Genomic DNA, 27,600 nt, shown 5'->3' with positions numbered 1-27,600 from the left:
CTGAGCTGAAGCCAGATGCTCAAGTGACTGAGCCACCCAGGCGCCCCAATGGGTTTTGATTTTTTTATGAATTTTGCCAACCTAGGTCTTTTTATTGTAGCATTTGAACTATTTTCATTTAAAGTAATTTTTGATAAGTATGTACTTATTGTCATTTTAGTAAAGGTTTTCTGGTTATTTTTGTAGTTTTCCTCTCTTCCCTTCTTTGCTTACTCTTTTTGTGATTGAGAAGTTTCTGTAGTGTTATGTTTGGCCTTATTTCTCTTTATTTTTTGTGTTATCTATTGTAGGGTTTGGGTTTTTAGTTATGAGGTTCATATAGATAATGCTAAGTGTACAGCAGTCTATATTAAGGTGACCATCATTTAAGTTTGAACACATTAAAAACATACTTTTTGACTCCCTCTCCACGTTTGTCTCTATGATGTCATATTTTACATCTTTTTATTCATAATATTCTTATACGTAATTATGGCCTTTTCTACTTACAGAAGTCCTTTTAACATTTCTTGTTAGGCTGATTTAATGGTGTAAGCTGGGTGTTCCAAAGCTCTCTATTTAACTCTTCTAAATTTTGTTTGTGTGGAAATTCTTTATCTGTCCTTTAATTCTGAATGATAATATTGCTGGGTAGAGTATTGTTGGTTGTAGTTTGTTTTTTTTGGTTTGTTTGTTTTTTTCCTTTCAGCACTCTGAATATATTACGCCACTTCCTTCTGGCCTGCAATGTTTCTGCTAAAAAATCAGCTGAAAACCTTATGGGATTTCCCTTGTACATAACTTTTTGCTTCTTTTTTGCTGCTTTTAAATTTTCTCCTTATCTTTAACCTTTGGCATTTTAATTATTATGTTTTATGGTGTGGACTTTTTTAGGGTCCATCTTGTTTGGAACTCACTACATTTCCTGAACCTGGATGTCTATTTCCTTTTCAAGGTTAGGGAAGTTCTCAGCTATTATTTCTTCAAATAAGTTTTCTGCCCCTTTCTCTCTCTCTTCTCCTTGTGAGACACCTATAATGTGAAGATTTATTTGCTTGATGGTGTCTAAGAGACCCTTTAATCTATCTTCGGTTAAAAAATTCTGTTTGGTGAAATAAAAATCTGTTTAATTTTTGCTGTTCAACTTGGGTTCTTATTGATGTGCTCTGCATTCACCAATCTACTTTTGGTCCCCTCTAGAGTATTTTACATTTCAATTATTGTATTCTTGAACTCTGGTCCTTTTTAAATATTTTCTATCTATTTGTTGAAGTTCTTAGTGAGTTCTCCCACTTTTCCATCAAGCCCATTGAGCATCTTTGCAATCATTACTTTAAATTCTTTGTCAGGCATAGTGCTTATCTCTTTTCATTCAGTTCTATATCTGAGGTTTTATCTTGTTTTTTTTTTATTTTAGAGCTTATTCCTCTGTTTCTCCATTTTGCTTGACTTTTTGTTTTTGTTTCTATAGATTAAGCTGCACAGCAATTTCTCTAAACTTGAAGAAGTGGTTTTGTCTGTGGTCATTTCCTATGTAGACTTTTTGTATTTTGTGACTTTTGTTGGCTGGCTAGAACTTTGGCTGTCATGGGCTGTGAATTGTGGATGCTGGGGCTACACTGGTGGGATAGCCAGAGTTGAAGTGGGTATGGGCTGGTACAGTCCTAGGGCTCTTCATGCAGAGACTGTCCTGGCAGGACAGCTGCAGCTAAAGTGGAACAAACTGAGGAGTCTCATGGGTCTCCACATGGGTGTCCACATGGCAGGACACCAAAGCTGAAGGTAATGAAGGCTGTGATAGTCCCTGGGCTGTCTGCAACATGGGTACCTAGAAGGACAGCCAAAGCTGAAGTGGGTACAGGTTGGGTGGTTCCCTTGATTATGCAGAGAACACCCTGCAAGAGAGCTAATACTGAAGTGGGTGTAAGCTGGGGTGTTCCAAAGCTCTCTATGCAGAGGATGCCCTGGAAGGGCAGCTGTAGTGAAGTGGGTGCAATCCAGTGTGGTCTCTGGGTTTTCCATACAGAAGATATCCTGGCAGAATAGCTGAAGCTGAAGTCAGTGAAAGTGCAGGAGGGGGGAGTCCCAGGGCTAGAAACAAAGGGGTCATCTTGGCAGGATTGCTGAAGCTAAAGTGGGTTTAAATCAGGATGTTGCAAAACTTTCCCAGGTACCCTGGCAGGGTAGCTAGAACCTAAGTGGGATATAGACTGGTGGGTCCTGGGGAGCTTCATGCAAGGGGTCACTGGTGAGACAGCTAAAGTGAAAGTGGGCATCAGCCAGTGTGGCCCCTGTGCTCTCAGTGCAAAGGGTGTTCTGGCAAGATAGTGGATGCAAGCCAGGGCGTCCTGGGTCTCTTTATCTCAGGGAGCACTGTTGAGGCCACTGAAGCTGAAGTAGGTGCAAGCCAGGGTGTCCTCAGGTGTCCCATGCAGAGACTGCCCTGGTGGGGCAGCTGGAAACAAGGCAGGAACAGGTCAGGGGTTCCTGGACAAGATAAACCTTTCTGACTTCAGCCTATGCATTCCCTATTCCATACCATATTTTATTTATACCTCTCTGAAAGCTCCTGTAATCTTCAGACCTATATTAGTTATCTGAGTTCTCTTATTACATAAAAAGTCCCTTTAAGGCAAGTACTACATTTAACTCATCTTTGCATCCTCAGTTGAGTAAAACGTCTGATAAATATGACCTGCTCAATTGATATCTACTGTCAGATTCAATGCAATTTCTAAAACACATCTTTAGGGTACTTTTTACAGCAGATATTCTGACCGATTTAAATGTGACAATGTGTATCCCTTATCATTATACAGTGATATTTTTAAATCTTCATTTTCCATTATATTGGGATTAGATTGAAAAATTAGCAGGGGATAGGCCATCGTTGTATCCTCAAAGGTTTTTGGTGAGGATCTATAGGATATGATAGAAGTTAAGGAAGGTATCAGATGATAGAATAATCACAGTTAGAACTCCTGAATTATCCCATGACCATTATTTCAACTATGCATGGGTTTTGTTGTAGGGAATAATAGCAGAATGAGAATCTGGACACCACTTTACTAAAAGCTATGCAGTTTAGAGCCCCAATCAAAGGCTGGCCCAAGGCCTAGGTAGTGCCTTTTATTTTCCTTTCTTCTCCACCTCCTGCCAGTTTACATCTACTTCTTGGGGCTGATATGTTTAGGTGTGCTTAAAGAAGGAGAGAGAGAGATGTCTGAACTCCAGGATAAGCCTTAAGTTCACTTATTCAATAGCCAATGTAAGTGGAAAAGGATGTTTCTGGGGTTGGTGAAACCTGAGTTTATGCCTCCTAAAGACACATTGGTTGTGCTCATTAGTAATCATAGCCTTGAAGGAACTTTTTATGTAATAAGGGAACTAAGACAACAAATATAAGGCCAAATGTAACTAGAGCCATAAGAGAGGTGCAAGTAGAATATGATATGATGTAGAGTGAGGTCAGAAGGACTTATCATGGAATAATTACTAGAAGACACAACCCTGCCAAGTTAACTTTATCCACTACCATGTGCTGGAAATGATGGGACAGAGGCCAGCCCGGTTGTGGACAAGAGACTGAAAAAAGTTCTCCTTTACAGATGACAGTTTGTGATTATGAAAATTCTGACCAAGAGTTTTTGGTCTTTCCATTTGTTTATTATGAAACTTTTTGTGTTTATGAATCCATTCTATGGAACCTAATTAGTTCCATGGTGAAGGTCAACTCCTGAACACATAGTTCCTCTACCATTGCTAACACTGTCTGTCTCTATGCAACTGTTATGCCAAAGCCTTATCATTCCCTTAACCTGATATGTTGATCTTTGTTCTTTGGCACACTATTCTCTTTGCCTAAAATGTACTCCCAGACTTGTCCAACTTATTGAATACTACTCATCTTTCAAGATGAAATGCAGGTTTGCAGAGCACAGGATGTCTAAGCTGACATTCTTGGGTAGAATTGAATTATTCCATTCATACTTATTTCATATTGTTCTGTTGCAATCATATGTTGTCAAAATGCTTCTTTCTTAGTCTGGAAGCATTTTAGTCTGAAAATAACATAGGCTTTCTATGTTATTTTCAGTGTCATTTGCCTAGTGTTAGGGGAAAGAGATGAGTATTTGCTAATGATTATTGTTGAACAAATGAAAGAATGGAAGGAGCAAATGATCCAGAGGACCATGCAGGTGACTTTATCAATAATCACAAGCCCCTTGTTAATAGCATCTTGTAGAGAATGCAGTTGGAATGCCAAGATGATCCTTGTTAGCTTAGAACATATTTTCCTGTTCAGATTATTTCAAAGAGGAAGTAGAAAGAATTATCTGCTCTTACCAAATATATTGAAAAGTATTTTCAAATGTTACAGATTACCATGTTGGTATATATATATGATCAGAAGTTCAGCCCTTCCATGTTTTACCTTCATTACTAGAAGCAACAAAAATATTCTTAGCCATTATTTACTTTGTCCTTATTCTATGCCATCCATTTCACTCCTCACAAAAAACTTCATAAGAGAGGTGCTGTTTCTATTTTATAGAGGAGGTAAGAGGCTTTGTAAAGTTAGGTCAATTGTCCAAATCATGTAGCTATTACGTGGAGAAGGTGAGATTTACTCCCTGGCTGACTTGCACTAAACTCGATGTTCCCTAGATGTGATGACTGTTTCTTAAAGGTCAAACACAATTCCATAGGGTCCCTTTTCCGTTCAACCTTGAATTTTATTCCTTCTTGGCAAATGAGTCCAACATGTTACAGGTGGTTATTGGTTGCCTTTTTTAATGATAAAGATACATTTTGAGTGATAAAAATATCAACATATGTTCTCATTCATGAAACTTTAGACTACTATAATCCTAGAATATAGATCTCAATAATATCTATGAGTCCTTCTGATTATTTTTCACATGATAAATGAGATTCAGAGAGATTATCTGACTTTCCCAGATTACAGTATGAGTAGCAGAGCTGAAATTAGATGCTGGACCTCAAGATTTCCATTTTGTGATTCTTTACATTTCAGTATACTGGGTTCTCCATTTCCCCTGCAGTCTTCAATCCCTTCTTCAGTTAATTACCTTATGCAAGGTAGATCATCTTTCTGTGCCAGGGTATAATTACTGCTCCAAGAAGGTTGCAGTGGTCCACTTCTCAATATTGTGAGGATGATAATTAAGAGCTACAAAACACTCTGCAATACACAGCATTATACAAACGCCAACGTGGTGCAAGCAAATCTATTTCACAGTAATTAACCTGGCATCCAACAAGGGAGAGATCAGTAATTTGTGAATGACTTTGCAGAAATGACCATTTTTTCTGTATCTTAAGAGTAACCCAGAATCAGGAAAAAAATCAAATTTGCATATGAATGTATGACAAGATATTTTGTAGGTGACTATTATATTTCTTCTTCAGTATTGTTCTTTAACAGACATGTACCTTTTTAATGGAAAGTGGAAATGTTGAGTTTTATCAACAATGAGCATAAATCGTCCATGAATCATAACTTTTGTACGTATTGTGTGTATTATTTCAAATTTATATATAAGCCTGGAGGATAAATAATTTCATCTCCATTGTATAGATGAGAAATGCAAGGCTGAGAAGATTAAGTAACTTGATTAGGACCAATTAAGCTAATAAATGATGAAGGTGGATTTTAATCCAAGTCTTTTTGGTTCTGGGGTTTTGCTTTTCTTTGTGATATATGACATTATCATAGTCAATAGGCTTTGCACCTTCAGTTGGTTTTCCAAGAATAATATAAATCCAGCACTGATCCATTCATACTCTTATGCTTGCCTGTCTTGGTAGTCAATGATCCACTGTTTCAACCTAGTGGATGGGCTAGCATCACAATCTAGGACCATGAGACACACTTAAATCCTTGTAACTTTTAAGGAGGGCACTGGTGATGAGCACTATTATATGTAAGTGACAGATCACTAAATTCTATGTGTGAAATCAATTTTACCATATATGTTAACTAACTAGAATTTAAATAAAAACTTAAAAAAAATCCTTCTAATTTATATTCAGTCCAAACCCAAGACATTATTTACTTTAGTAGTCCAATCTAGAGTAGAAGTCACTATATTTCACCTCTTTTATTTCCAGTTTGAGTAGGAAAAAAAAAAGATAATGGAGAACTGGAGAGACCAAAACAATTTTGGTTGCACCCAAATTTAAAGACAATTATTTCTACCCCAGGTTTTTCTTTGATTTTATGTGTGTTATAATATACCTCCTTTAAAAATGTTTTATAATCATTTTTTTATATCATCATGTTTTTTTTTTACAAAAACTAATTATTTAATGGCTAAATGGTAATGTATTACACATGTTACTATGGTGTGTGTGTGTGCATGCATATATGTATGTGTATAAAATTTTACATATATGCAATTTCACTTATATGTATTTTTCTTTAATCATTTCCTAGTTTGGAAATTTAGGCTGTTTCCACTTTTATTTTTCTGTTATAAATATTTATATATTCTACAATTTCAGATTTCATAGATCTTGCCTACTAATTTATTTCCTTAGAATTTGCAAAAAGCCTTTTAAAAAGCAAAGGTAAATACTTTTCAGATTTAAATTTTTACAGTTATATTTTAGTTTATTGAAATTCTCTTAAGTTATGAAGTTTAAGCATATTATTAAGTAAAAGATCCCTAAAGTAATTAGGAAGTTATTAATTTTTCTTTTTAAAAATAGACTTTGAATTTTTGAGTAATTTTAGGTTGACAGCAACATTTAGTAGAGTACAGAGAATTCCCATAAAGCCCCTGTCCCCAAAAGCATAATTTCACCTACTATAAACATCTCACATCAGAATATTACATATCCTAAAATCGATGAACTTACATTAACACCAAAGTTACCCAAAGTCAGTAGTTTACAGTAGGGTTCACTCTGCATAGTACATTTTGTGGGTTTTGACAAATGTATAATGACATGTATCTACCAGTATAGCATGATATAGAATAACTTCAGTGCCCTAAAAATCCCCTGAATTTTATTTATTCATTCCCCTCCCTCACAAAACTATTGATGTTTTTATTCTCGTTATAGTTTTGATTTTTCCAGAATGTCATATAATTGAAATCATGCAGTATGTACTTTGCATGATTTGCATGAAATCATGCAGTATGTACTTTGGATTTGATTCCATCACTTAACAGTAGGTATTTAAGTCTCCTCCATAACTTTCCACAACTTTACAGAAAAGTAAAGAAAAAAAAAGTTTTTTAAAGCACCAAATGATAAGTCATTGTCTGCTTGTATCAATGTTTCTTTGTATATTCATCTGCTGAAATGCATCTTGAGTACCTTCAGGATCTGGCAAATATGAGTAAAGCTGCTATAAACATCTCTGTACAGTTTTTTTGTGTGGACATAATCTCTCAGCATCTTTGGGTAATTATCAAGCAAAGTGATTGCTGGATTGTATGGTACGAATGGGTTTAGCTCTGTAAGAAACTGCCAAAATGTCCTGCAATGAAACGGTATTTCTTTGCATTCTCATAAGCAATGAATGAGTGTTCATGTTTCTCCACTTCCTCACTAGCATTTGGTGTTTTTAGTGTTTTGAAGTTTTGCCATTCTAAGAGGTATGCACTGGTATTTACAATTCATAATAACAAATGACATTGACCATATTTTCACAGGCTTGTTTGCCATCTGTATATCTTCTTGGGTGAGATGACTGTTCAGATCCTTTTGGCCATTTTTTAATAGAGCATTTCATTTTTTTTAGTGTTTAGTTCTTAGTTTTTTTGAACTGAAGTATGATTAACATACAATGTTATATTAGTTTCAAGTATACATGATTCAATAATTCTATCAGTGCTCATTGCATTAAGTGTAGTCACCATCTGTCACAAAACAATGTTGTTACAGTCACCTTGACTATATTCCATATTCCCTACTTTTCATCTCCATGACTTGTTTATTCTGTAAGTGGAAGTTTGTACCTCATAATCTACTTTTTCTATATCACCCATTCTCCCCACCTACCTTCCCTCTGGCAACCGCCAGTTTGTTCTTGGTATTTAAGAGTCTTTTTGTCTCTTTTTTTTCTTTATTTGTTCATTTTTTTCTTAAATGCCACACATGAGTGAAATCATGTGGTATTTATTTTTGACTGACTTATTTCACTTAGAATTATACCTTCTAGGCCCATCGATGTTGTTGCAAATGGCAAGATCTCGTTCTTTTCTTTGGCTGAGTAGTATCCCATCACAGTCACTCTCTCTCTCTCTCTCTCTCTGTCTCACACACACACACACACACACACAAACATCCATTCATCTATGGATGGACACTTGGATGGACACTTCCATATCTTGGCTATTAATAAATAAAGCTGTAATAAACATATGGGTGCATATATATTTTTTTGAATTAGTGTTTTTGTTTTCTTAGGGTAAAAGCTCAGTAGTGGAATTATCAGATCATATGGTATTTCTATTTTTAATTTTTTGAGGGAACTCTATACTGTTTTCCACAGTGGCTGTATCTATTTGCATTCCCACCAACAGTGCATGAGTGTTCCTTTTTCTCCACATCTTCACTAATACTTGATATTTCTTGTCTTTTTGATTCTATTATGACAGGTGTTAAATGATATCTCATTGTGGTTTCAATATGCATGTCCCTGATGATGAATGATGTTGAGCATATTTTCATGTATTTGTTCTCTATTTCTATGTCTTCTTTGGAAAATGTCTAAAAAATAAAATTAAAAAGGTCTATTAAGTTCGTTGGCCCATTTTTATTTGGGTTTTTTTTTTTGGTGTTTAGTTGTGAAAGTTCTTTATATATTTTGGATATTAACCTTTTATCAGATAATCAATTGCAAATATCTTCTCCCATTCAGTAGGTTACCTTTTCATTCTGTTTGCTGTGCAAAAGACTTTTATTATGGTATAGTCTTAGTAGTTACTTTTGCTTTTATTACCCTTGCATGAGGTGATATGTCTAGAAAATGTTTCTATGGATGATGTCAAAGAAATTACTGCCTATATGTTCTTCTAGGAGTTTTGTGGTGTCAGGTCTCACATTTAGGTTTTTAATCCATTTTGAGTTTATTTTTGTATATGGTGTAAAATTCATGGCCCAGTTTCATTCCTTTCCATGTAGCTGTATAGTTTTCCCAGAACCATTTATTAAAGATACTGTTTTATCCTCATTGTATATTCTTGTCTTCTTTGTCTTAGGTTAAGTGACCACAAAAGTGTGGGTTTATTTCAGGGATCTCTATTCTGTTCCAATCATCTGTGTGTCTATTTTTGTGTCAGTACTATATTGTTTTTATTATAGCTTTGTAGTATATCTTAAAATTTGGAATTGTGATACCAACAGCTTTGCTTTGGCTACATGGGGTCTTTTGTGATTCTATACAAATTGTTCTAGTTCTTTTAAAATGCAATTTGTGTGTTGATAGGGATTGCACTAAATCCATAGATTGCTTTGGGTATATGGACATTTAACAATATTGGTCCTTCCAATCCATGAGCTTGGAATATCTTTACATTTTCTTGTGTCATCTTCAATTTAGTAGTGTTTTATGGTTTTCAGAGTTTGGACTTTCACTTCCGTGGTTAATTTTATTTCTAGGTATTTTATTCTTTTTGGTATAATTGTAAATGATTGTTTTCTTAATTTCTCTTTATACTACTTTGTTACTTTATACAATTTATACTACTTTATACTACTTAATGTATAGAAATACAACACATTTCTGTATATTAATTTTGTATCCTGTGACTGTACTGAATTCATTTTTCAGTTCTAGGTTTTTGGGGAGTTTGGGGATTTGGTATATATAGAATCATGTTACCTATAGGTAGTAACAGGTTCACTTCTTCTTTACCAATATGGATACCTTTTCTTTTTCTTGTTTTATTGCTTCATCTAGGACTTCCAATACTATATTAAGTGAAAGTGGTGAGAGTGGACATGCTTCTCTTGTTCCTGATCTTAAGGGATAAGTTCTCAGTTTTTTACCACTATGATGTTAGCTGTGGATTTTTCATGTATAGCATTTGTTATGTTGAGGTATGTTCCCTCTAAATCTACTTTGCTGAGGATTTTTATCATAAATGAATATTGTACTTTGTCAAATGCTTTTTCCTCCACCTATGAGACAATATATGTTTTTCATCCTTTCTCTTGTTAATGTGATTATCACATTGATTAATTTGCAAATATTGAATCACCCTTGCATCTGTGGAATAAACCCTATTCGTTTGTGGTATAGGAGTTCGGTTTGCCAGTATTTTGTTAAGGATTTTTTCATCAATGGTCATCAGAGATATTGGCCTATAGTGTTGTTGTCGTTGTTGTTTATAGTGTACTTATCTGGTTTTGATATTGGGATAATGCTGGCCTCATAGAATGGGTTTGGAAGCTTTCCTTATAGTTTGAGAAAAGCAGGTATTAATTCTTAAAATGTTTGGTAGAATTCACCTGTGAAGCCATCTAGTCCTAGACTTTTGTTTGTGGGAATTTTTTTTTTTTTTGGATCACTGATTCAATTTCATTTCTAATAATTGTTCTGTTCAAAGTTTCTATTTCTTCCTGATTCAGTTTTGGGAGCTCATATATTTTTAGGAATTCATTCATATCTTCTAGCTTGCCCAGTTTATCAAACAATTTTACATAATAGTCTCATAATTCTTGGTATTTCTGTGTGTCAGTTATTATTTCTCTTCCTTCATTTCTGATTTTGAGTTCTTCTTTTTATATTGAGTCTGGCTAACAATTTATCAATTTTATCTTTTCAAAGATCTGTTCTCTTTCTGTCTCTGTCTCTGTCTCTCTAGTTTTTATTTCTGCTCTTTATTTCCTTCCTTCTACTGCCTTTGGGCTTTGTTTTTCTTTTTCTACATCCTTTGTGTCTAAGTTGTTTCAGATTTTTCTACCTTCTTGAGGTAGTCCTTATTGCTATAAACTTCCCTGTTAGAGCCGCTTTTGCTGCATCCCAAAGATTTTGGATATTATGTGTTCATTTTCATTTGTCTCCATGTTTTTTTTTAGTAAATTATTATTAACTAATAATATCTCCATGTGTGTTTACATGTGAAATTAGCTATTTTGTCTTCTTTGGCATTCCATTCAGACATCTGATTAAAATAAGGCATCACAGTGATTCAAATTACAAATATGATTCACCTTGAACCTTTTGTCTTGTTTTCTGGTCAAGGATTGTGTGCTTACACAAAGAGTAGAGTGATCAAACTTGCAAATTAAAAGCCAATTAGGTGGAGAGAAAAAATGAAGGAGAAAAAAAAAAGCCTTTAGTTGTCTATTCACTATCAGAATTTCCAAAATAATATATGGATAATTGATTTATTCCCTATTTCCATGGCAACCAAGTAGTTTTAATAATACCAAAAATACCTGTGCTTTGCCTTACCTTATCTCATCAGGTTGACTTGCAGTCCGTCGGCCTACCATATTCATTTGCATGTAGCAAGGTGACAGCCACATTAAACCCTCCTTTGACAACTCAATGAGCACATTCTCTTCTATCCATAACTGCATCTTGAGATGATCACTGAACCCAAATCACATCACTGAGGGACAAGATGCCTCCATTCCATTCAAAAACCTCTATATGTGTTACTGGGAAAGTAAATTCTTCCACTTACTCGCCTGTGATGAAGCTTTCAGGTACACAAAGTTTGCTTAAAACTGACAGTAAGAAAGTCAAAAACAGGCTGGGAGACATCACCTGAGCCCCAAATGCAGCTGTGCCTAATGATTAGGAATGTATTCCTACTCTTTACCTATGAGCGCACTCCTAATCTTTTAGTACATGTGTCAACACTTTCCTTTCCTTGTAAGCCAAGGTGAATCAGACTTCCTGTCCCTAACAATTCAAAGTCCTAACTTCAAGAATCCTCTACTTTCCTTCAAAACATTTGTTAGAGTGTATTTTTATTATTTTTTTAATGCCAGCTTTCTTTCCTAGGCTGTAGTCTCTGCACAAGCAGCAGCATCTTATATATCCATATGCATCTCAACGCCTAGAATAGTTCTGACCCTTAATATTGAATAACTGAAAAAACAATTCAGGCCATTTTCTTAAAAAGTTAAGAAGATTAAGAAGTTTTCCAAAAAGCTTAAGAAGTTAACATTATGGGGCTACTTTTATATGTGTGAGAGATATCTGTTGTTTCAAGATGATAATATATGCTGAAATCCTTAAATTTACAGAGTGGTCATCTACAGAGTTAAAGATTGCCCATGAGCTCTATTTTGAATGATACAAAGGGCCTCCTTCTTCCTGTATGAACTTGAGTAAACTATTTTTCTAAGCCTCACTTTGCTCACTAGTGAAAGGTGTTCACCTCAAGGCAGGCACCTGTAGGTAGCAGCCTCTTGGTAAGCCAAATTACTATTAGTACAAATGAACTTACCAGATAGCCAGAGGAGAAAAGGGGATATATATATATATACTCAGTTGAAAACCAAAGCACTTGAGTGGACAAAAGCAAAGGCCAAGGGCTGCATAACACTGACATTTTTATTAGAATTCATTTGTAACAAATGGAACTTGTGTCAGCAAAGAACTGATTTTCATACAGACTTCTTTCGCCACCAATGTAACGAAGTAAGAAAATAAAAAGCACGCCTTTCATTCTGTAAAACATTTACGCGTACTACTAATTAGAGGTAATTGTATTTTTTAACAAGCCATTTTACAAGTTATTTTTTTTTAATTTTTCAGTCTATGCATCCAAAACGAGAGCAAAGAACACAACTGTTTTTATCTTTGTAAAGACACTCCAAGCTTGAATGGCAAAGCCACATACAGATGGATAGGATGGATCTGTAGCCTTCTGATCTCTGCTGGAGTATCAGGGCACCCATAAACCCAAAGGAAATCAAACCCATAAAGGAAAAAGAAAAGGGAATTAAAAATAAAAAGGAGGGACTAAAACAAGGCAAACCCAAAAATAAACAGGAAAGAAAAAAATCTCTACGTTACTGAAGAATTTTTTCCCTTCCTGCATCGATGTTGTGTTATTTACATACACACAAATGAATTTCTGAAGCAGTTTCTTACAGATGGGTTCAAGTAATAACATTATTGGGTGTAGAATCAATAGGGCAGTGCATAGTACAAAGGTATAGAAAGTGCAAAGTTCCCTAGAGGCCCTTCCCTCCCCTGGCTGTCCTCGCCGTTGTCTAACCATGCAAATCATTTTTAAAAAAGAGCTAAAATAAAGTTCTGTACAAATCACTTTTTATATATTTTGATTTTTTTTACCATTGTAACTAATTACAAAATTATACATAACTACACGTACATAGGTAAATAATAGCACCGTACTGGTTATGATGATGAAAATAATTGGAAACTTGAAAGTTTATGGTTATGGTAGATAAAGATGTTTACCTGGGAAAATCAAACTAGAATGGTTGCACAGAGTGGAATGCACATCAATGACAGTAAGGGAGTTAGTTCTCTGAACAGCGCCTAAACAGTAAGATACCTAGTCTCTGCCTCGTTTGTATGGTATGCATCCCATTGATTTTCTTCTTGTGATTATTCTCCTCTTTCTCTTTGCCAAATGGACAGTTTTTACTTCAGGGAGAGACACTGCTCACTGGCCAGTTGTCTTTGTGCGTTAGACAACATCATATTCTACATGTCTAACATGGCATGTCTGCAAGTCTGACCCCCTTTGTTTCACTAAATGAAAATCACAGCACTCAGTAATCTGGCACTTGGATAAATTTCCAAAAGATACAAAGTAAAAGAAAACAACAGATCCACATAGTGCACATTCTTCTCTGGTTCTGATGTAGGTTAGAGAGTCTCATTCTGAGGTAGCCTTCTAGATACTTTTTTTTTTTTTAGTATTATTTATTTTTTCTTTTTTTTCTTTTTTTTTTTCTTTTTTATACAAAAGTGCTCAAATAAGATGCTTGCAAGTGTTTGGTCTCTTGGATTTCATTCTACTAGTAATGGTAAAATGTGGAAAACAAAAATCTTTGTATGCTGAACACCAATGAAGTTAAAATTAAACCAAAATATTCTATTTATACCAAAACTCTTTAGGAGTTCCTTGGATATTTTGAGGGTTCTTTAAAATCATATAAGATACGGCAAACTCATGCCATTATCCATGGCTTCCTATAGCAATTTTGTTGGAAAATTTGGAATTGTATTGGAAAATAAACAGTTGCTCAATTTCCCCTTTTAGAAAAATCCTAATGGACTAGTGAGTATATTCCAAAGTTGACAATGATATTTATCACTAAAATAAGTTTGGTGTAGTTACTGAATGTTACAGAATAGATTTGGAAAGGATTCTAAATAAAACAAGTAGCTTTTCCTGATGTTGGCAATCATGAAAGGAAGGGCCCTGATTATCCAAGTGCTTTGGGCTGGTACAATCACTAACATCCCCGACTTAGTTGAAAACTAGGAATGCATATTATTCAAAGAGTTTTTGTACATGTGGTAAACAGATAATGCTTTAATTGGAAGAGTAACATATATGAACAACTAATGAAAATAACCAAAAGCTAAAAAGAAATGCTATTAAAATAGGCATCAATTATAAGGCACTCTAAATGTGTAACTAAAACCAAAAGGAAAAGTACAGCACTTGCCAAGAGTGCTGTATGCCACAAAATGTTTCTGACTGAATAGAGTAACATGAGTTTGGCTTTGCCCCTGTTACATATCATAAATGCAAGTTTCATAGCACATACTATAGACAATATACGATTGAATACATTGTTTTTAAACAACTTGATAGCTGATATATTACAACATTCTCCCCTCCTAAAGGGATATGCACTGACCTTTCCCACATGCACACCTCTTAGATAGTTAATAATTTTTTTATTGCACTAGAGTGTTAGAAATATTGAACTTTGTTGGAAGCCTGGCTAACAAAGGATATCTGAATATGAGTAGGTGGGTGGGGGGAGACTGGGTAGGAAATTAGGGGGTGAGGTTTGACAATCACTGATGTGCATTCCTCATTTCCCTTAAAATTAAAAGTTTATGATATTAAGAAATACCCATATGTCATAAAATTAATAACAAATTGAAAAAGATGTTTATAATACCTTTTCTACCTAAAAAAGACCCAAAAAACAAAAACAAAAACAAAACAAAAAACAAAACAAAATCATGGAAGAACTGAATGATAGCTAAATCTATCTTTTTGTGTGGACACACTGTCTATATATACATAGACACCCTGTAAAATATGGATATATATGTATATATGTTAGCAGCAACTTTATACTTTGCGCCTCCCTGTTGATTCCAAAAATAAAACAAAACAAAATGAAGTTCTCTTTTACTGTTTGAAGAGAATGGGTACTTTCTCACCAACCAAAACTGAACAGAAGTGTAAAAGTAATCTGACAAGACCAATACTGTAGATTAAGAATATTGCACAAAAATGTGCAAATGTTCAAATTATTTGATATTTCTACAGCAAGATATTACAGATAACAGTTCTACAGCTTAAAAAAAAAACCTACAATTTGGAAATAAAAAATGAAGAGTTATGTATCTTTTTTTAAAATTCACTTTATCGAATGATACATTTTGTTAAAAAAAAGTTTACACAGTTAAAAATGAAGCACAGGTCAGCAGTATCTTTACAATACTAAAAAACTAAATCAAAGACTTTCTTTTTAAACATTTCCCCCCATTCCCCCTGAAATGTTATTATGAGCAGTATGGTGGGAAGGGGCGATGTCGCAGCAGAGTCCATTTTATCCTATGAGAAGCCACACCAGCAAACATCTTGCACTGAACTGTAGGACTCTGGCAATTTCTCCTCACACCTAACAAGCAATCCTGGACAAGATGGTGGTTCTTTGCTGTGATTTCTTCTTCCCTTTATTTTGAATCCTTGAGGTATCTGTAAATAAAATCCTTCAGATGCCTCATCAGTCAGGATTCTCTTTATTATTTTTCAGGTTAGATTATTAAACTGTGAATTCTTGGTCCACCCAGAAGAGTTTGTTTTTATTTTGTTTTGTTTGTACTAGTCCCACTAAGTGGTAGTTAGCTAGAAGTTAAGAAGGACTTCTCGAGTGCCCTGTATGGCTCAGAAGAGACTCCGTGGATACTGAAGGGCCTGCAGTAAGAACCCAAAGGGGGTCAGGGGTTTCTACGTTGCATAGTGATCAAAGCTGCCCAGGTACTCCAGTGCGGCTCGGTAGCAGAACTGGTACTGGTCCTGCAGGAGACCAAGCATGGGAAGAAACAGGACAAGTGGCTGTGAGTACATTTTAATAGAAAGATGAAAATCAAATTCCAAAACCAGTTACAACTAGATGGGGGCAAAATCACTACTCTCATCAATTAATTCAATCCAATGATCGATCCGTTTTAGTGAGCAAAGAATGATCAGCCTCATGGGGTGTCTGTTCACTTCACCAATCAGTTTGACTAAAATAGTCTCCTTATTCCTAAGTTGTAATGGCTAGAGTGAATATTATCTTCCAGACAGTGTGAGCATTTCTCCAAGCAGTACCAAACAATTACCAATACCGAACATGTGAACATATCACTGCTGTCTTTTACAACTATCTGCTTATTTGTGATAACTTATTCTCAGTTTGCATATTAAAGACAGGCTAATTCAGACACACATTGTCCTGAGGAAAACCTGGATTCATTTATCTTCTGGGCTACTGAAAAAATAATTTGAATAAAAAAAAATTGTATCAGATAGTAGACCTTAGTACCTGCAATCAGAATTACCCACCATCATTTCTGATGTTATTATTTAAGTAAGGGTGAGGAATAGTAGATACATAAAGCCATTTACAGAGGGCTCTGGAGTTTCAAGCTTTTCATCCCCTGAAAATGGCATCAAGACTGGCTGCCTATATCAAAAAACACCCGTGTCATTTGGCCTAATTCAGTGTGATTGCTGGGTATCTGTTCTAGAACGTCCTACCGTAAAATAAAGTAACTTGAAACATGTCCTTTTTCAGACAGGAAAGAACATTGTCATATTGGAATAAGTTGGGGCATTGTTGGAGAGAGAAAAAGTAGAATTTTTGCCATAAAAGAAAGTTATTTTCAGCAGCCAATGGGGCTGAAAGTAGATAGTTTCTATTTTGCTTAAATGTGCATTTTTTTATAATAAAAATGGTAATGCAAAATAAATGGAATTTGCTTCCCTATGTTGTCACAGTAAGCTGCTTGGCTAAATGTTAAAGGGTTTTTAAATGTCCAATTTCCCTCTGCTACCCCCAGCACCCATTAAATTTGTCAGGCCGACATCATGCTTTGGGCAGTGCAAGCCAAATGCTTGTACTATTTTGAAATCACAATTTGGAAGATATTGTGAGTAATGAATTTAGGAATACATATAAATTGTATAATTTGGCGGCCTTTTGAGGAGCAGAAACACTCACTCATTAGAAATGAACAGTCAATATGCCAGACTGGCTATATCACAAACTCATATTATTCTAAAAAAAAAATAAGAATTTCATTATCAGTTATTAGGAGAGAATATGGGGTATTAATGTCTCTAGGGCATTTCCAGGATCCAAATATATAAAATGGCATACACAGAGGGGAAAGAATGAGGTTCAAAAGTACTAAACAACTGGATTTTTCCTACAATATTTTCCTGTATCTTGTTCTGGTGTCAAGAGTCTCTGGATTCTATGAGGTCCTGGCTAATAAAACCTATTACTTGGTTCTTGAGATGTGACAAACTCATGGAGATTTTTCTCACCTCTGTCTGTACCATGGCTGGTCGTTGTGTTCTTAACATTTTGACAGTCTGGAAGATATCTACAACTCCTTCATATCTCATTCTTTCCAAAACAATGCTTAGTGTTATGAAGACTCCAGTTCTTCCGACGCCCGCACTGTCATAATGACAAAGACAGCGTTACTGGATGCGACACTCATAGTCTTCACCACATTTGCTTGGAAGCAGACATATGTGCACCTGTTTCCATATGACATCAGGTTCTTCCACAGCAATGTTCAGGAAAATGTGGTGTTGCATTAAAAAATGACTACTCTTAGGAAAATGTGTCATGGTAAAATGTGAGAATGAATGTAGGGTAATTAAGTCCTACTAACACAATGACTTTTCAACTGGGATTTGGTAAGATGCAGGAAACATAAATATGGGAAATAAATAGATGCAGGGAATGGTAAGTCAAATATAGGTTAATACTCTTCATGCAGATCCTGAAATTGTAAACCTTGCCTGCTTAATATTTTTAAAGTGTGAAATAATTTTGATAAGGTAAGGTAGATTTCAATTTTATTTATTTCTTGTAGTCACTTACAATCTATGCAGGATGTTTCATCATTTAGACATGTCAATAAATAAGAAGGCTTATAGACTCTTCAAATTTAGACATTAGTTTTGATTTGAGAAAACAGATTCTGTTATGGGGTTTTTGATACAGGATTCTTATTTATTCTTCAGAAGGGTTGGTGAATGTCTTATATGTACATATTGTGTAAATGTATATATATTTGTTCTGTCTGCTGAAAATTAGGACTTTAACATATTCTCAAAGGGGTCCTACCTTTAAAAAAAATGAGCTACATGTTTATCTACTAGTTTTAGATGTTCAGGAGCTAAAAGACCAGGATTCTTTCTACCACATTAGCAATGTTTTGACTTTGTTTTCTTTATTGTTTTAAGATAATTCCAGAATGTTCACTGCAGCTAGAGAAGAAAATTAATTCATAGCTTTTGTGCTCTTAAAAAGTAGGAAAGCATCTGGAGGTTTAGGTAATGAGGAGAAGAGTGAATAATCTGAAAAATCCCTACATTTTTGGATCCTAATTAAACGGCATGTGTAACGCTTGGGTACAGGCTGTAGAAAATGGATGGATTCATTTACTTGGGGATGTAGCTGACAGGCATATATAAATAGTGGGTCCCTTTATAAACTGGGTTTTCTAAAGATCCCAAACAGAAATGTTAAGTGCAGCTTTAAAATCCATGGACAGTCTTTGCTAAGTGGCTGAAGATGTCCAGGAGTAGTCAAAGTTCTCTGTTAAGAGAGTAGATGACCTTGAAGGTCCCTTTCAACCTTGAAAGTCTCTCTTACTCCTGAGAGGCTGTGATTTATGATCTTTCTTATTTTTTCCCCCTGAATGGTCCAGGTATTCCAGAGTCTATTTAACCTTGATTTGATTGCTCAAATGTATCAAAATATAGGATTTCTGGATTTCTACTAGGTGCTTTCAAGAAAATAAGAGACAGTGGCCTTACAACTTCTGAATTTATTGACTTCAGAATGCTAGTTTAATAACTTGTAAAAGAGGTGAATAGTATTTTAAGGATATTCCCAGATAAGATAAAATATCTAGAAGTCATATATATATATATATATATATATACACACACACACACACGTATATGTGTGTATATATATACATATATGTGTGTGTGTGTGTGTGTGTGTGTGTGTGTGTATAAACAGGTCATAGGTAAATTCCTTATACTAAAGAAGTATTTAAATCATTTTGTGATGGTAAAAGCAATGGGAAGTAAACACATTTATACACTTAACTTTATGGCAATGTCTAAAGTTAAAAATATATATTAAATATATCCTTTTTTATAGTTTATACTAGAAAAGTTTGAATTACCATTTGGGCAACTTATGTAGAAAGTTAAGGGGAATACTCAGGTAATTTAAGTCCAATCTAACCATCCATTGTGTCTGAATATTGGAGTGTATATGTTATTCTCTACATGCTCTTTGGTTGTCTAGAACAAAGGATTTTGGATAACTGAACACAAAGCTAATGTGAATAAATAAGATCCACTACTCATAGAATATACCATGTCTGTGCTAGAAAGAATCTCAGAGATAAGCTGAGAAAATTGAGATCAAGAGAAATCGCCCTACAGTCACAGAGCTAAGTGATGACAGAAGTCAGGCTAGAACTCAGGTATCTTAAAGCCTAAATTGAATATTTCTCGTTTTTTGAGATCTTGTCTTCCATATCTCTAAAAATCATAGTTTGGCATCTATGTCTGTCTTTTATTTTCCGTTTTTTACCCTTCCTTTCCCCCTTCCTTTTTCTGTCTGTTCCCCCTTCCCTTCCCTTTCATTTTTTCAAGCAAAATAAATTTTTAAAGTAAATTCCCTTAAGATTTTGACCATAAAGGGATTAGAAATTGAGACTTCAAATTGATAGAATCTGAAAATGTGTTAGTTTAAATTTTTTTTTCAACGTTTTTTATTTATTTTTTGGGACAGAGAGAGACAGAGCATGAATGGGGGAGGGGCAGAGAGAGAGGGAGACACAGAATCGGAAACAGGCTCCAGGCTCCGAGCCATCAGCCCAGAGCCTGACGCCGGGCTCGAACTCACGGACCACGAGATCGTGACCTGGCTGAAGTCGGACGCTTAACCGACTGCGCCACCCAGGCGCCCCGAAAATGTGTTAGTTTAAATAAAATTAGGTGAATTCCTTTTGTTGGAGGGTTTCTCCATAACAACTTCCAAAAGCACTAAATTTATGGTGAGTGTCCTTTCTGAACCGTTTACTTGCTATTTCTATTAACTTCAATGACTTGAATTATAAAATGCCGTGGAAACTATTGAAAATAATTAACTTGAAGGTGCTTCATTTTCTGATATAGCAACAATTTTCAAGCAAATTGCAATTTTAACTGAGGTACCATTCTAATCATTTACTGACTGGCAAGAATTAGTATTATCATTAAGGCTTGATAACTATTTATGGGTTTCCTAAAAAGACAAACACAGGAGATAGAGAAGAATAGTTATCAGTGTAATGCTATGGAAGTAGAATAAGTAAGAAATAATTAACTGAACAAATTATCATGAGGGGATATGACAACAATTCCTGCTAAGGTAAACTAGGTAAGGGAAAAAATGCAGTTCGGTCTTTGTTAAAAGATGTAAAATTTGGGGATAAAAATCTTACCTCTTGTTATTTTCATTTATTTTTGAAAAGAGAGAAATGAGACTTGCTTTAGATTTTACAATATATATCTGAGAATAAAATATCAATTATACTGATTCACTACAATAAGCCTGTACTGACAATGAATAGAAAGCAATGCACATTTTCAAAGTTACTATCACATTCATCACAAATGGAAAATCATCATTCTTGATGGTTAACTCACCTGCAATGGACTGAAATGGGCCCATCTTGGCCAAACTGCTCTTTTGTTTTATGTACTTGGCCAATGAAGTCAATAAATCCTTCTCCAGACTTTGGCACTCCTTGCTCTGGCCAGTCAGTGAACTGGAACTGCCTCACTGTTCGGGACTGTCCGTCCTATACAAAGAAAGCCACATACCCAGCCACAGAGGAGGATACCAGGAAGATCCAGCCAGTGTACAGACCACAGCAGCAGGAATATTTTTTTTTTCCAAAAAGAATAAAAAAAAAAAGAGGTGTGGGGGGGTGTTAGAAACATGTTTAACTAGAAATTTAGTCACATGTGTGTCTTATCTGTTATTAACACTGTCTATATTCACGTATATTTAAATTGCAAATTCAGTCTGGCAATGCCCAAGTAAAAACCTGGGTTCTTGTAAAAAGCCATCTAGTTCCCATATTAGTGAATGCTTCCATGATCCAAAATTTGCCTTCAAAACCAAAGTGGAACATATATACTCTATTTTAAAAATTTCAGGAGCCAATAACTTAATATTGAAAGGAGCAACTAGGCATGTCATCCAGACCAGAGATTTTGCTATTGTCACAATAACTTCCCGTCTGCTGTGCTTGCTTATATCTAGCATTGTCAAATGACAAATAGTGACACTAAAAGGATCTGACACCAACTGGGTAGCTGTTAATCTCGATGCCCCACATGTCTCAGAGGCATACAATTTCTAGCCATGGTAGTGTATATAGCGTGTGTTATGCAACTATGCTGTTGGGTGGGAAGGAAGTAAGGGGTCCCTCAAGGAGATAAAAGAGATTATTATCAAATAAACACTCTATTCTGAAAAAGCGCTCTTCTGGCTGACCACAGGAATTAGGCACTGTGGGGAGTTTAACAGACAGACCAATGGAAAGAAAACAAGCTGGATATAAGAGGAATCTTTAAAGTGATTAGGCAAAATTACTCTGACTCATGAAGTAGAAATGATTTGAGAAAGATCTACTAATGTGCCTCTGATTCCTTCTAGAACAGTGTTTTCAGAAGCACAAGAAAAGCAGAAGGGACCCTCTCTTTAATTGGAGGAATAAGAATTATGGCCATAAACTTTCTTCGCTGAATCTGCTGTGAGGGAGAGGGTCCAAATTCCATGCTTGGAAAGACTGATCCTATTTGAAGAGGCTCTGCTCCCAGTTAAGCCTTCAACTTGTTCCTCCTTTCCATTTTTGTAACATCTCTTTCCCCTTTAAAGGCCTTTGGATATGGGTATGCATGTTCCCAAGATTCTGGTTAAGTAGACAGAGACCCAATCTTTCCCATTCAGTCAGACTGAGAGGAGGGGATGGCTTAGCTCGAGATGGGCATACATAACTTGTGTCTTGTGTTTTCCACAGGAAAAGGGCATATTACTGACTGTCATCATTTGATAAAACAGGAAGATCACATTAACTTTGTGGGAACACTGAGGAATATGCAAATAACTGCTTGGCCCCATAACTAACTTATGGATGGTAACCATGGAAGCATGATTTACTTCCCTCTGTTTCTGGAAAAGGTTTGGAAAGCACAGGAAGGAAGCCAAAGACTAGGTAATGCAGATTTGTCCTCCTCTGAATATCCTGGGGATTTCATTTCTGACTACAGTTGCTTTTAGCAGCAAGAAGAGGTCATGTGCACAAACTCTTACTATTTGGAGGAGACACCAGCTGACTCCATTTAAAGGTTACCTGTTTAACAATACTGTCTTCCAAGTGCCAACTCACTCTCTAAACTGCTAAGTTCAGATTAGAAACACACTAGGAGCACAAACATCAAATGCTATGGCAGCTAAGAAAATTTTAAAATCACAGGGAGCCTTTTAAAAAATAATTTGAATAAGTTCTTCAAGATTTCTTTTTCTTTTTGTGATCAGATTTAATTTGGGCAAGTGAGGAGTAGTAAAGAAATTGTGTCTGTTATTTGCAGGGCCTAACCCCCAGTCTTTAACATCAGAAATGGTTGGTGAATTTTCTTGGAATGTACTTAAGGTTTTCACTCACATATCTATCTTCAAATTATGAAAGGGCAACTGTGTGTATGTATGTATGTATGTATAACCAAAGCATGCTTACTTGGGCAACTTAAAAAACTCAACCTATGGACTTAACTGCTATTAACTGCTATCTTTTTTTTTTTAAATTTTTTTTTCAACGTTTATTTATTTTTGGGACAGAGAGAGACAGAGCATGAATGGGGGAAGGGCAGAGAGAGAGGGAGACACAGAATCGGAAACAGGCTCCAGGCTCCGAGCCATCAGCCCAGAGCCTGACGCGGGGCTCGAACTCACGGACTGCGAGATCGTGACCTGGCTGAAGTCGGACGCTTAACCGACTGAGCCACCCAGGCGCCCCTATTAACTGCTATCTTGAGTATGGTCACCTTCAGAGTAGTTAAGATTTCAGACTTTCTGGGATTAACAGATCTGTCACCTGGGCCAACCAGTCTGCTAACCAATTTCTCCTTCACTTTAGGCCAATAGCCAGGGCACGGCTTTGGAGATTAGCAGACAATCTCTAAACATGAGTATTGGTTGGGAAAGCTGCTGTCCAGAAAAAAAAACAAAAAAACAAACAAACACAAAAAAACAAAAAAAAAAAAAAGAGCAAAAAAACAAAAAAGACCAGTGGATCAAATAAATAGCTGTATCCTGGAGTTTCATTCAACCCACCTACTGTGACAGTTCCAAAAACAAAGCAAGGCTTTGGACTGACCCTGCTCTCTCCTAAGATATGTTTGTAATCATGGTTTGAAAGTGGCCAAAGGCAAGGATATTAAAGTTTATGCATAGAACATCTTACATCAGGGCTGAACCTTGGACTCAGCAATCTAGATAAGAAATGCAGAATGAAAATTAGCCAACAAGGGTCGTGGGTGCACAGCTCTCATGGACAGACACATTAGCACACCGAGGAATAAACCATGCCAGGAATCAAATTAGAATGTGCAAAGCTTGTCAGAGTCTTCTAAAGAATGCCATTTGCTCTGCAGTTTTAAAATCATACCAAATTAACCTCTAAGTCCACATGACCTAGAGGGCTTTGCAAAACAACAACATATTTACAGCCTCAAGTAATGAAGAAGTCAAAAAAGCTCCAAAGAGAATAAGCTGAGAAAGTGAATATAAGCACAGCCAACCAATCAGTAAATGCTTCCCAGGACACACACTCACCAAGTGTATCCCCAAAGTTGGGCTGCCAGATGTTATGTTTGAATGGAAGCCAAGCCTGCATGTGAGGACACTTGCCAGACAGAGGAAAAGTTACTCTTACAGTAAAAAAAAAAAATAGTCCTCCAAGATAAGTTATTTCTTTACACTTTGGGAGTATGATCACTTGGCAGATGTTTCTCCAGAGATGCTTATTTATTTTGAGAGAAAGCACATGCGTGGGCAGAGAGAGAAAGGGAGAGAAAACATCCCACTTAGTCTCCGTGCTGTCAGCACATAGCCCAGTGTGGGGCTCGATCTCAGGAACCCATGAAATCATGACCTGAGTTGAAATCAAGAGCTGGACACTTAACCAGCTGAGCCATGCAGGGACTTCCCCAGAGATTCATTTTAGACTGTTTTTCAGCTAATGGTTAAGAGCATAAGATTGTGAAAACTTACCCTGGCATCTGTGACCTTGAATTCTCTTAGGATATACTGTGGCATGTTGTACTCAGCCATGGGATCTACAACAAAGTACTGGTATCTTGCAGATCGTTCTGCGGGCCAGTATTGGTGACATTTCTCCTAAAAGGAGAGAGGATTAATGTCAAATCATACAAAGTACAAATATTATCTAATCATCTATCAATCTACATATTTCTTTCTCTCATTAAAAAAGTTCAAAATTCAAGGCCATTCCAATGGCATGTGACCCATTTTCTCTTTGAAGCCATAAGTTCCCTGAGAAGAGGGAAATCATGTGGTTTAATATTTGGCCATGGTACAAAGCACAGAATTGGCATACAGAAGGTTATTAATACACATAAATTAAATTGAATACTTTGATAGTATAAGTGTCTTCATACCTACAAGTTCTCCAAATAATTACACCAGTCCTTGTATATAATGCTGGCCCTATCCATCATGCATTGCACCACCAGAGGAGACTTGCATCAGAGCGTTATGGAATAATAAGAACCAGCAAGTGTGAATGGAGAAAGAAACTTCTATATTGATTTGGTCCAGTCTCCCTTGTCAGCTGAGGAAACTGAAGTCCAGGCAGTTTTAATGATTTGGCTAAATTTTGCAGTGTCAACTCTGAAGAGTCAGAATAGTCAAGTTAATTTCTTAGTTTGGCATTTTTTTTTTTTTGCTCTCTTTATGTGGCTTAAATGATGGGTTTTAGATCCATCTCTACCATTTAATTTATACAAAGAAGAGAGAAAGAAAATATCTTAAGCAAATATAGCAAAATGCTTGCATCTATTGAATCTAAGTGGTAGTTCCTTAGGTATCTCTAATACTATTTATATTATTTTATTAGAGAGAGAGAAAGAGAGAGAGAGAGAGCAAGCTGGGGATGGCAGAGGGAGAGAGAGAGAAAATCTTAAGCAGACTCCACATCCAGTGCCAAGCCTGATGGGGGCTTGATCCCACAACTGTGAGATCATGACCTGAGCAGAAATCAAGAGTCAGGTACTTAACCAACTGAGCCACCCAAGTGCCTCATATACTATTTTATATATTTTTCAGAATAATCATTTTCAAAAAGTAGAACTGAGATTACCAGATTATATCCTTGGAAAAACTATGTAACTATTCAACCTGGGTGGAGAATGGGCAAATAAGAATTTGCTTCACAGATGTAAGGAAGTCAAGTTCATTCCCACAGAGAAATGAGGGTACATTTGCTCATGAAACTCCAGCTTTTCCAGAATAAAAAAAAAAAAGATTGTGCCTGGGAACAAAATACTAGATCTTTCTCCAAAACACACAAATTAAAGAACTTGATGTGGCTTTGCAAGTTAAAAACCAACAGAGTAATGAATGGCCCAGAATGTGACCAGAGAACTCTGCATTTCAAAGAAACGATGTTGGCCCTTGGGTTATTAGAATGAAATTGTCATTTCTTCATGGTGAATGTCTTATGAGAAGACACTCACTCTGCCCATCTCACGCAGCTTGGTGAGCATCACAACGATGGTGGAATTGTGTTCCCAGAGCATCCGCCAGAAGTCTTCTGTGGTCTCTGCCAAGGGCCCCTGGGTAGCAATGTAGGCTTTCTGTTGTCTGAATTGTAGAGAATAAAAATAGCATGTTAAAGTAATCATAGAACATGCAAAGATTCACATATGATATGTAAACACCAAACCCAAGGATGAACACTGAAAACATATTATCATTGCAGTTGTAGTAAATGTCCATTAAGATTGTGTATCAAATAAGAATGTTTACTATATTTGAGGGATTTTGCAAAAGAAATTGCTTTGTTACTATTATCATGTAGGTCTTCATTATTATTTAAATTTTAGTGCAATGCTCATAGCTCGGTTTTATGTATCATACAAATCACTTAAACACTGGTGTGGCTTTGCTTTGTAGAAAGGACTCTTACATAATCTATTACATTTATGAAATAAATCTTCTGTATTAACTCTTTCCACACCCAAATGGTTTCTAAAGGAAGAGTACAAAAGGCAAGAATAAAGACTCCATGACTGCTTCTTCTTACTCCTACCAAAAAACAAACAAACAAACAAACAAACAAACAAACAAACACCAAGGGACTGAATGCTGAGCTATTCATAAAGAAGATGTTTTCAATTGAGATGAAATTCATTCTGGCTTATGAAACTGGGGCACATGTAAATATCAAGGCTTTGGACTGTCAGGGGAGCAAGCGTATATACCTGTATCCATCAATAAAACTGGCATTGATGTAATCAGATCCTTCTACTCCTCGGATAGGCTGCAGGCATACCCTTGTGGATTCATATGGCATAATATTAACAAGGCGATTTTTGAATTTATTACATGGAAGATTGGCACTGATGAATCTTGAGGTGTGAGCTTTAGAGCTGGCTAGACGCTGTTGAATAGAAAAAAAGAAAAAAAAAATCTGACAAAGATAATTTTAGCCTACAGTTAGACGCAATGTACCCGAGATTTCCTCTTTAGAGGAAAACTTTAGAGTAAAGGTTTTGTTTATTTTAAAGCAAAGGACTCTTCAAACTGCACTGCTTTTCACTTCTACCTAATGATTCCATATAGTCTACTGACTTTTTAAGTATGTTCTGAGAGTATGATCTTTCAGTTTAAATTAAGGTACAAAAGAGCTCGAGGTATTGTTAGGAAGCAAAGGACAGAGAAAAGGGAAAGAGGAAGAAAAGTATTTTATAGTCAGACACCTGAGAAGGTCAAGTGAATCTTGTAACTTCAAAAACTTGAAAGGTTAAGAAAGTGAGGCCACTATTCAGAGACAATCCCAGAATGACT

The 27,600-nt window shown here is 35.9% G+C and overlaps 1 protein-coding gene across 13 annotated transcripts in view; it reads right to left on the bottom strand.

Annotated features, from left to right (window-relative positions):
- Window positions 1-12,518: 12,518 nt before the first annotated feature.
- The window catches only part of PTPRD (protein tyrosine phosphatase receptor type D), a 534,534-nt gene continuing 519,452 nt past the window's right edge, over window positions 12,519-27,600 (bottom strand). For all 13 annotated transcript variants that reach the window (XM_047830543.1, XM_047830548.1, XM_047830545.1 and 10 more), the window contains 6 exons: window positions 27,015-27,193; window positions 26,268-26,394; window positions 24,784-24,909; window positions 21,150-21,304; window positions 17,745-17,880; window positions 12,519-16,226 (listed from right to left, as the gene is read on the bottom strand). In XM_047830543.1, the coding sequence (XP_047686499.1) occupies window positions 16,158-16,226; window positions 17,745-17,880; window positions 21,150-21,304; window positions 24,784-24,909; window positions 26,268-26,394; window positions 27,015-27,193 (792 nt within the window). In that variant the 3' untranslated portion in view covers window positions 12,519-16,157. The remainder of the gene's footprint in view (window positions 16,227-17,744; window positions 17,881-21,149; window positions 21,305-24,783; window positions 24,910-26,267; window positions 26,395-27,014; window positions 27,194-27,600) is intronic.

This window comes from Prionailurus viverrinus, chromosome D4 (assembly GCF_022837055.1).
Source record: "Prionailurus viverrinus isolate Anna chromosome D4, UM_Priviv_1.0, whole genome shotgun sequence".
Taxonomy (NCBI): Eukaryota; Metazoa; Chordata; class Mammalia; order Carnivora; family Felidae; genus Prionailurus; species Prionailurus viverrinus.
The sequence above is the reverse complement of the archived record's forward strand: the minus strand, read 5'-3'. Positions and strand labels throughout refer to the sequence as shown.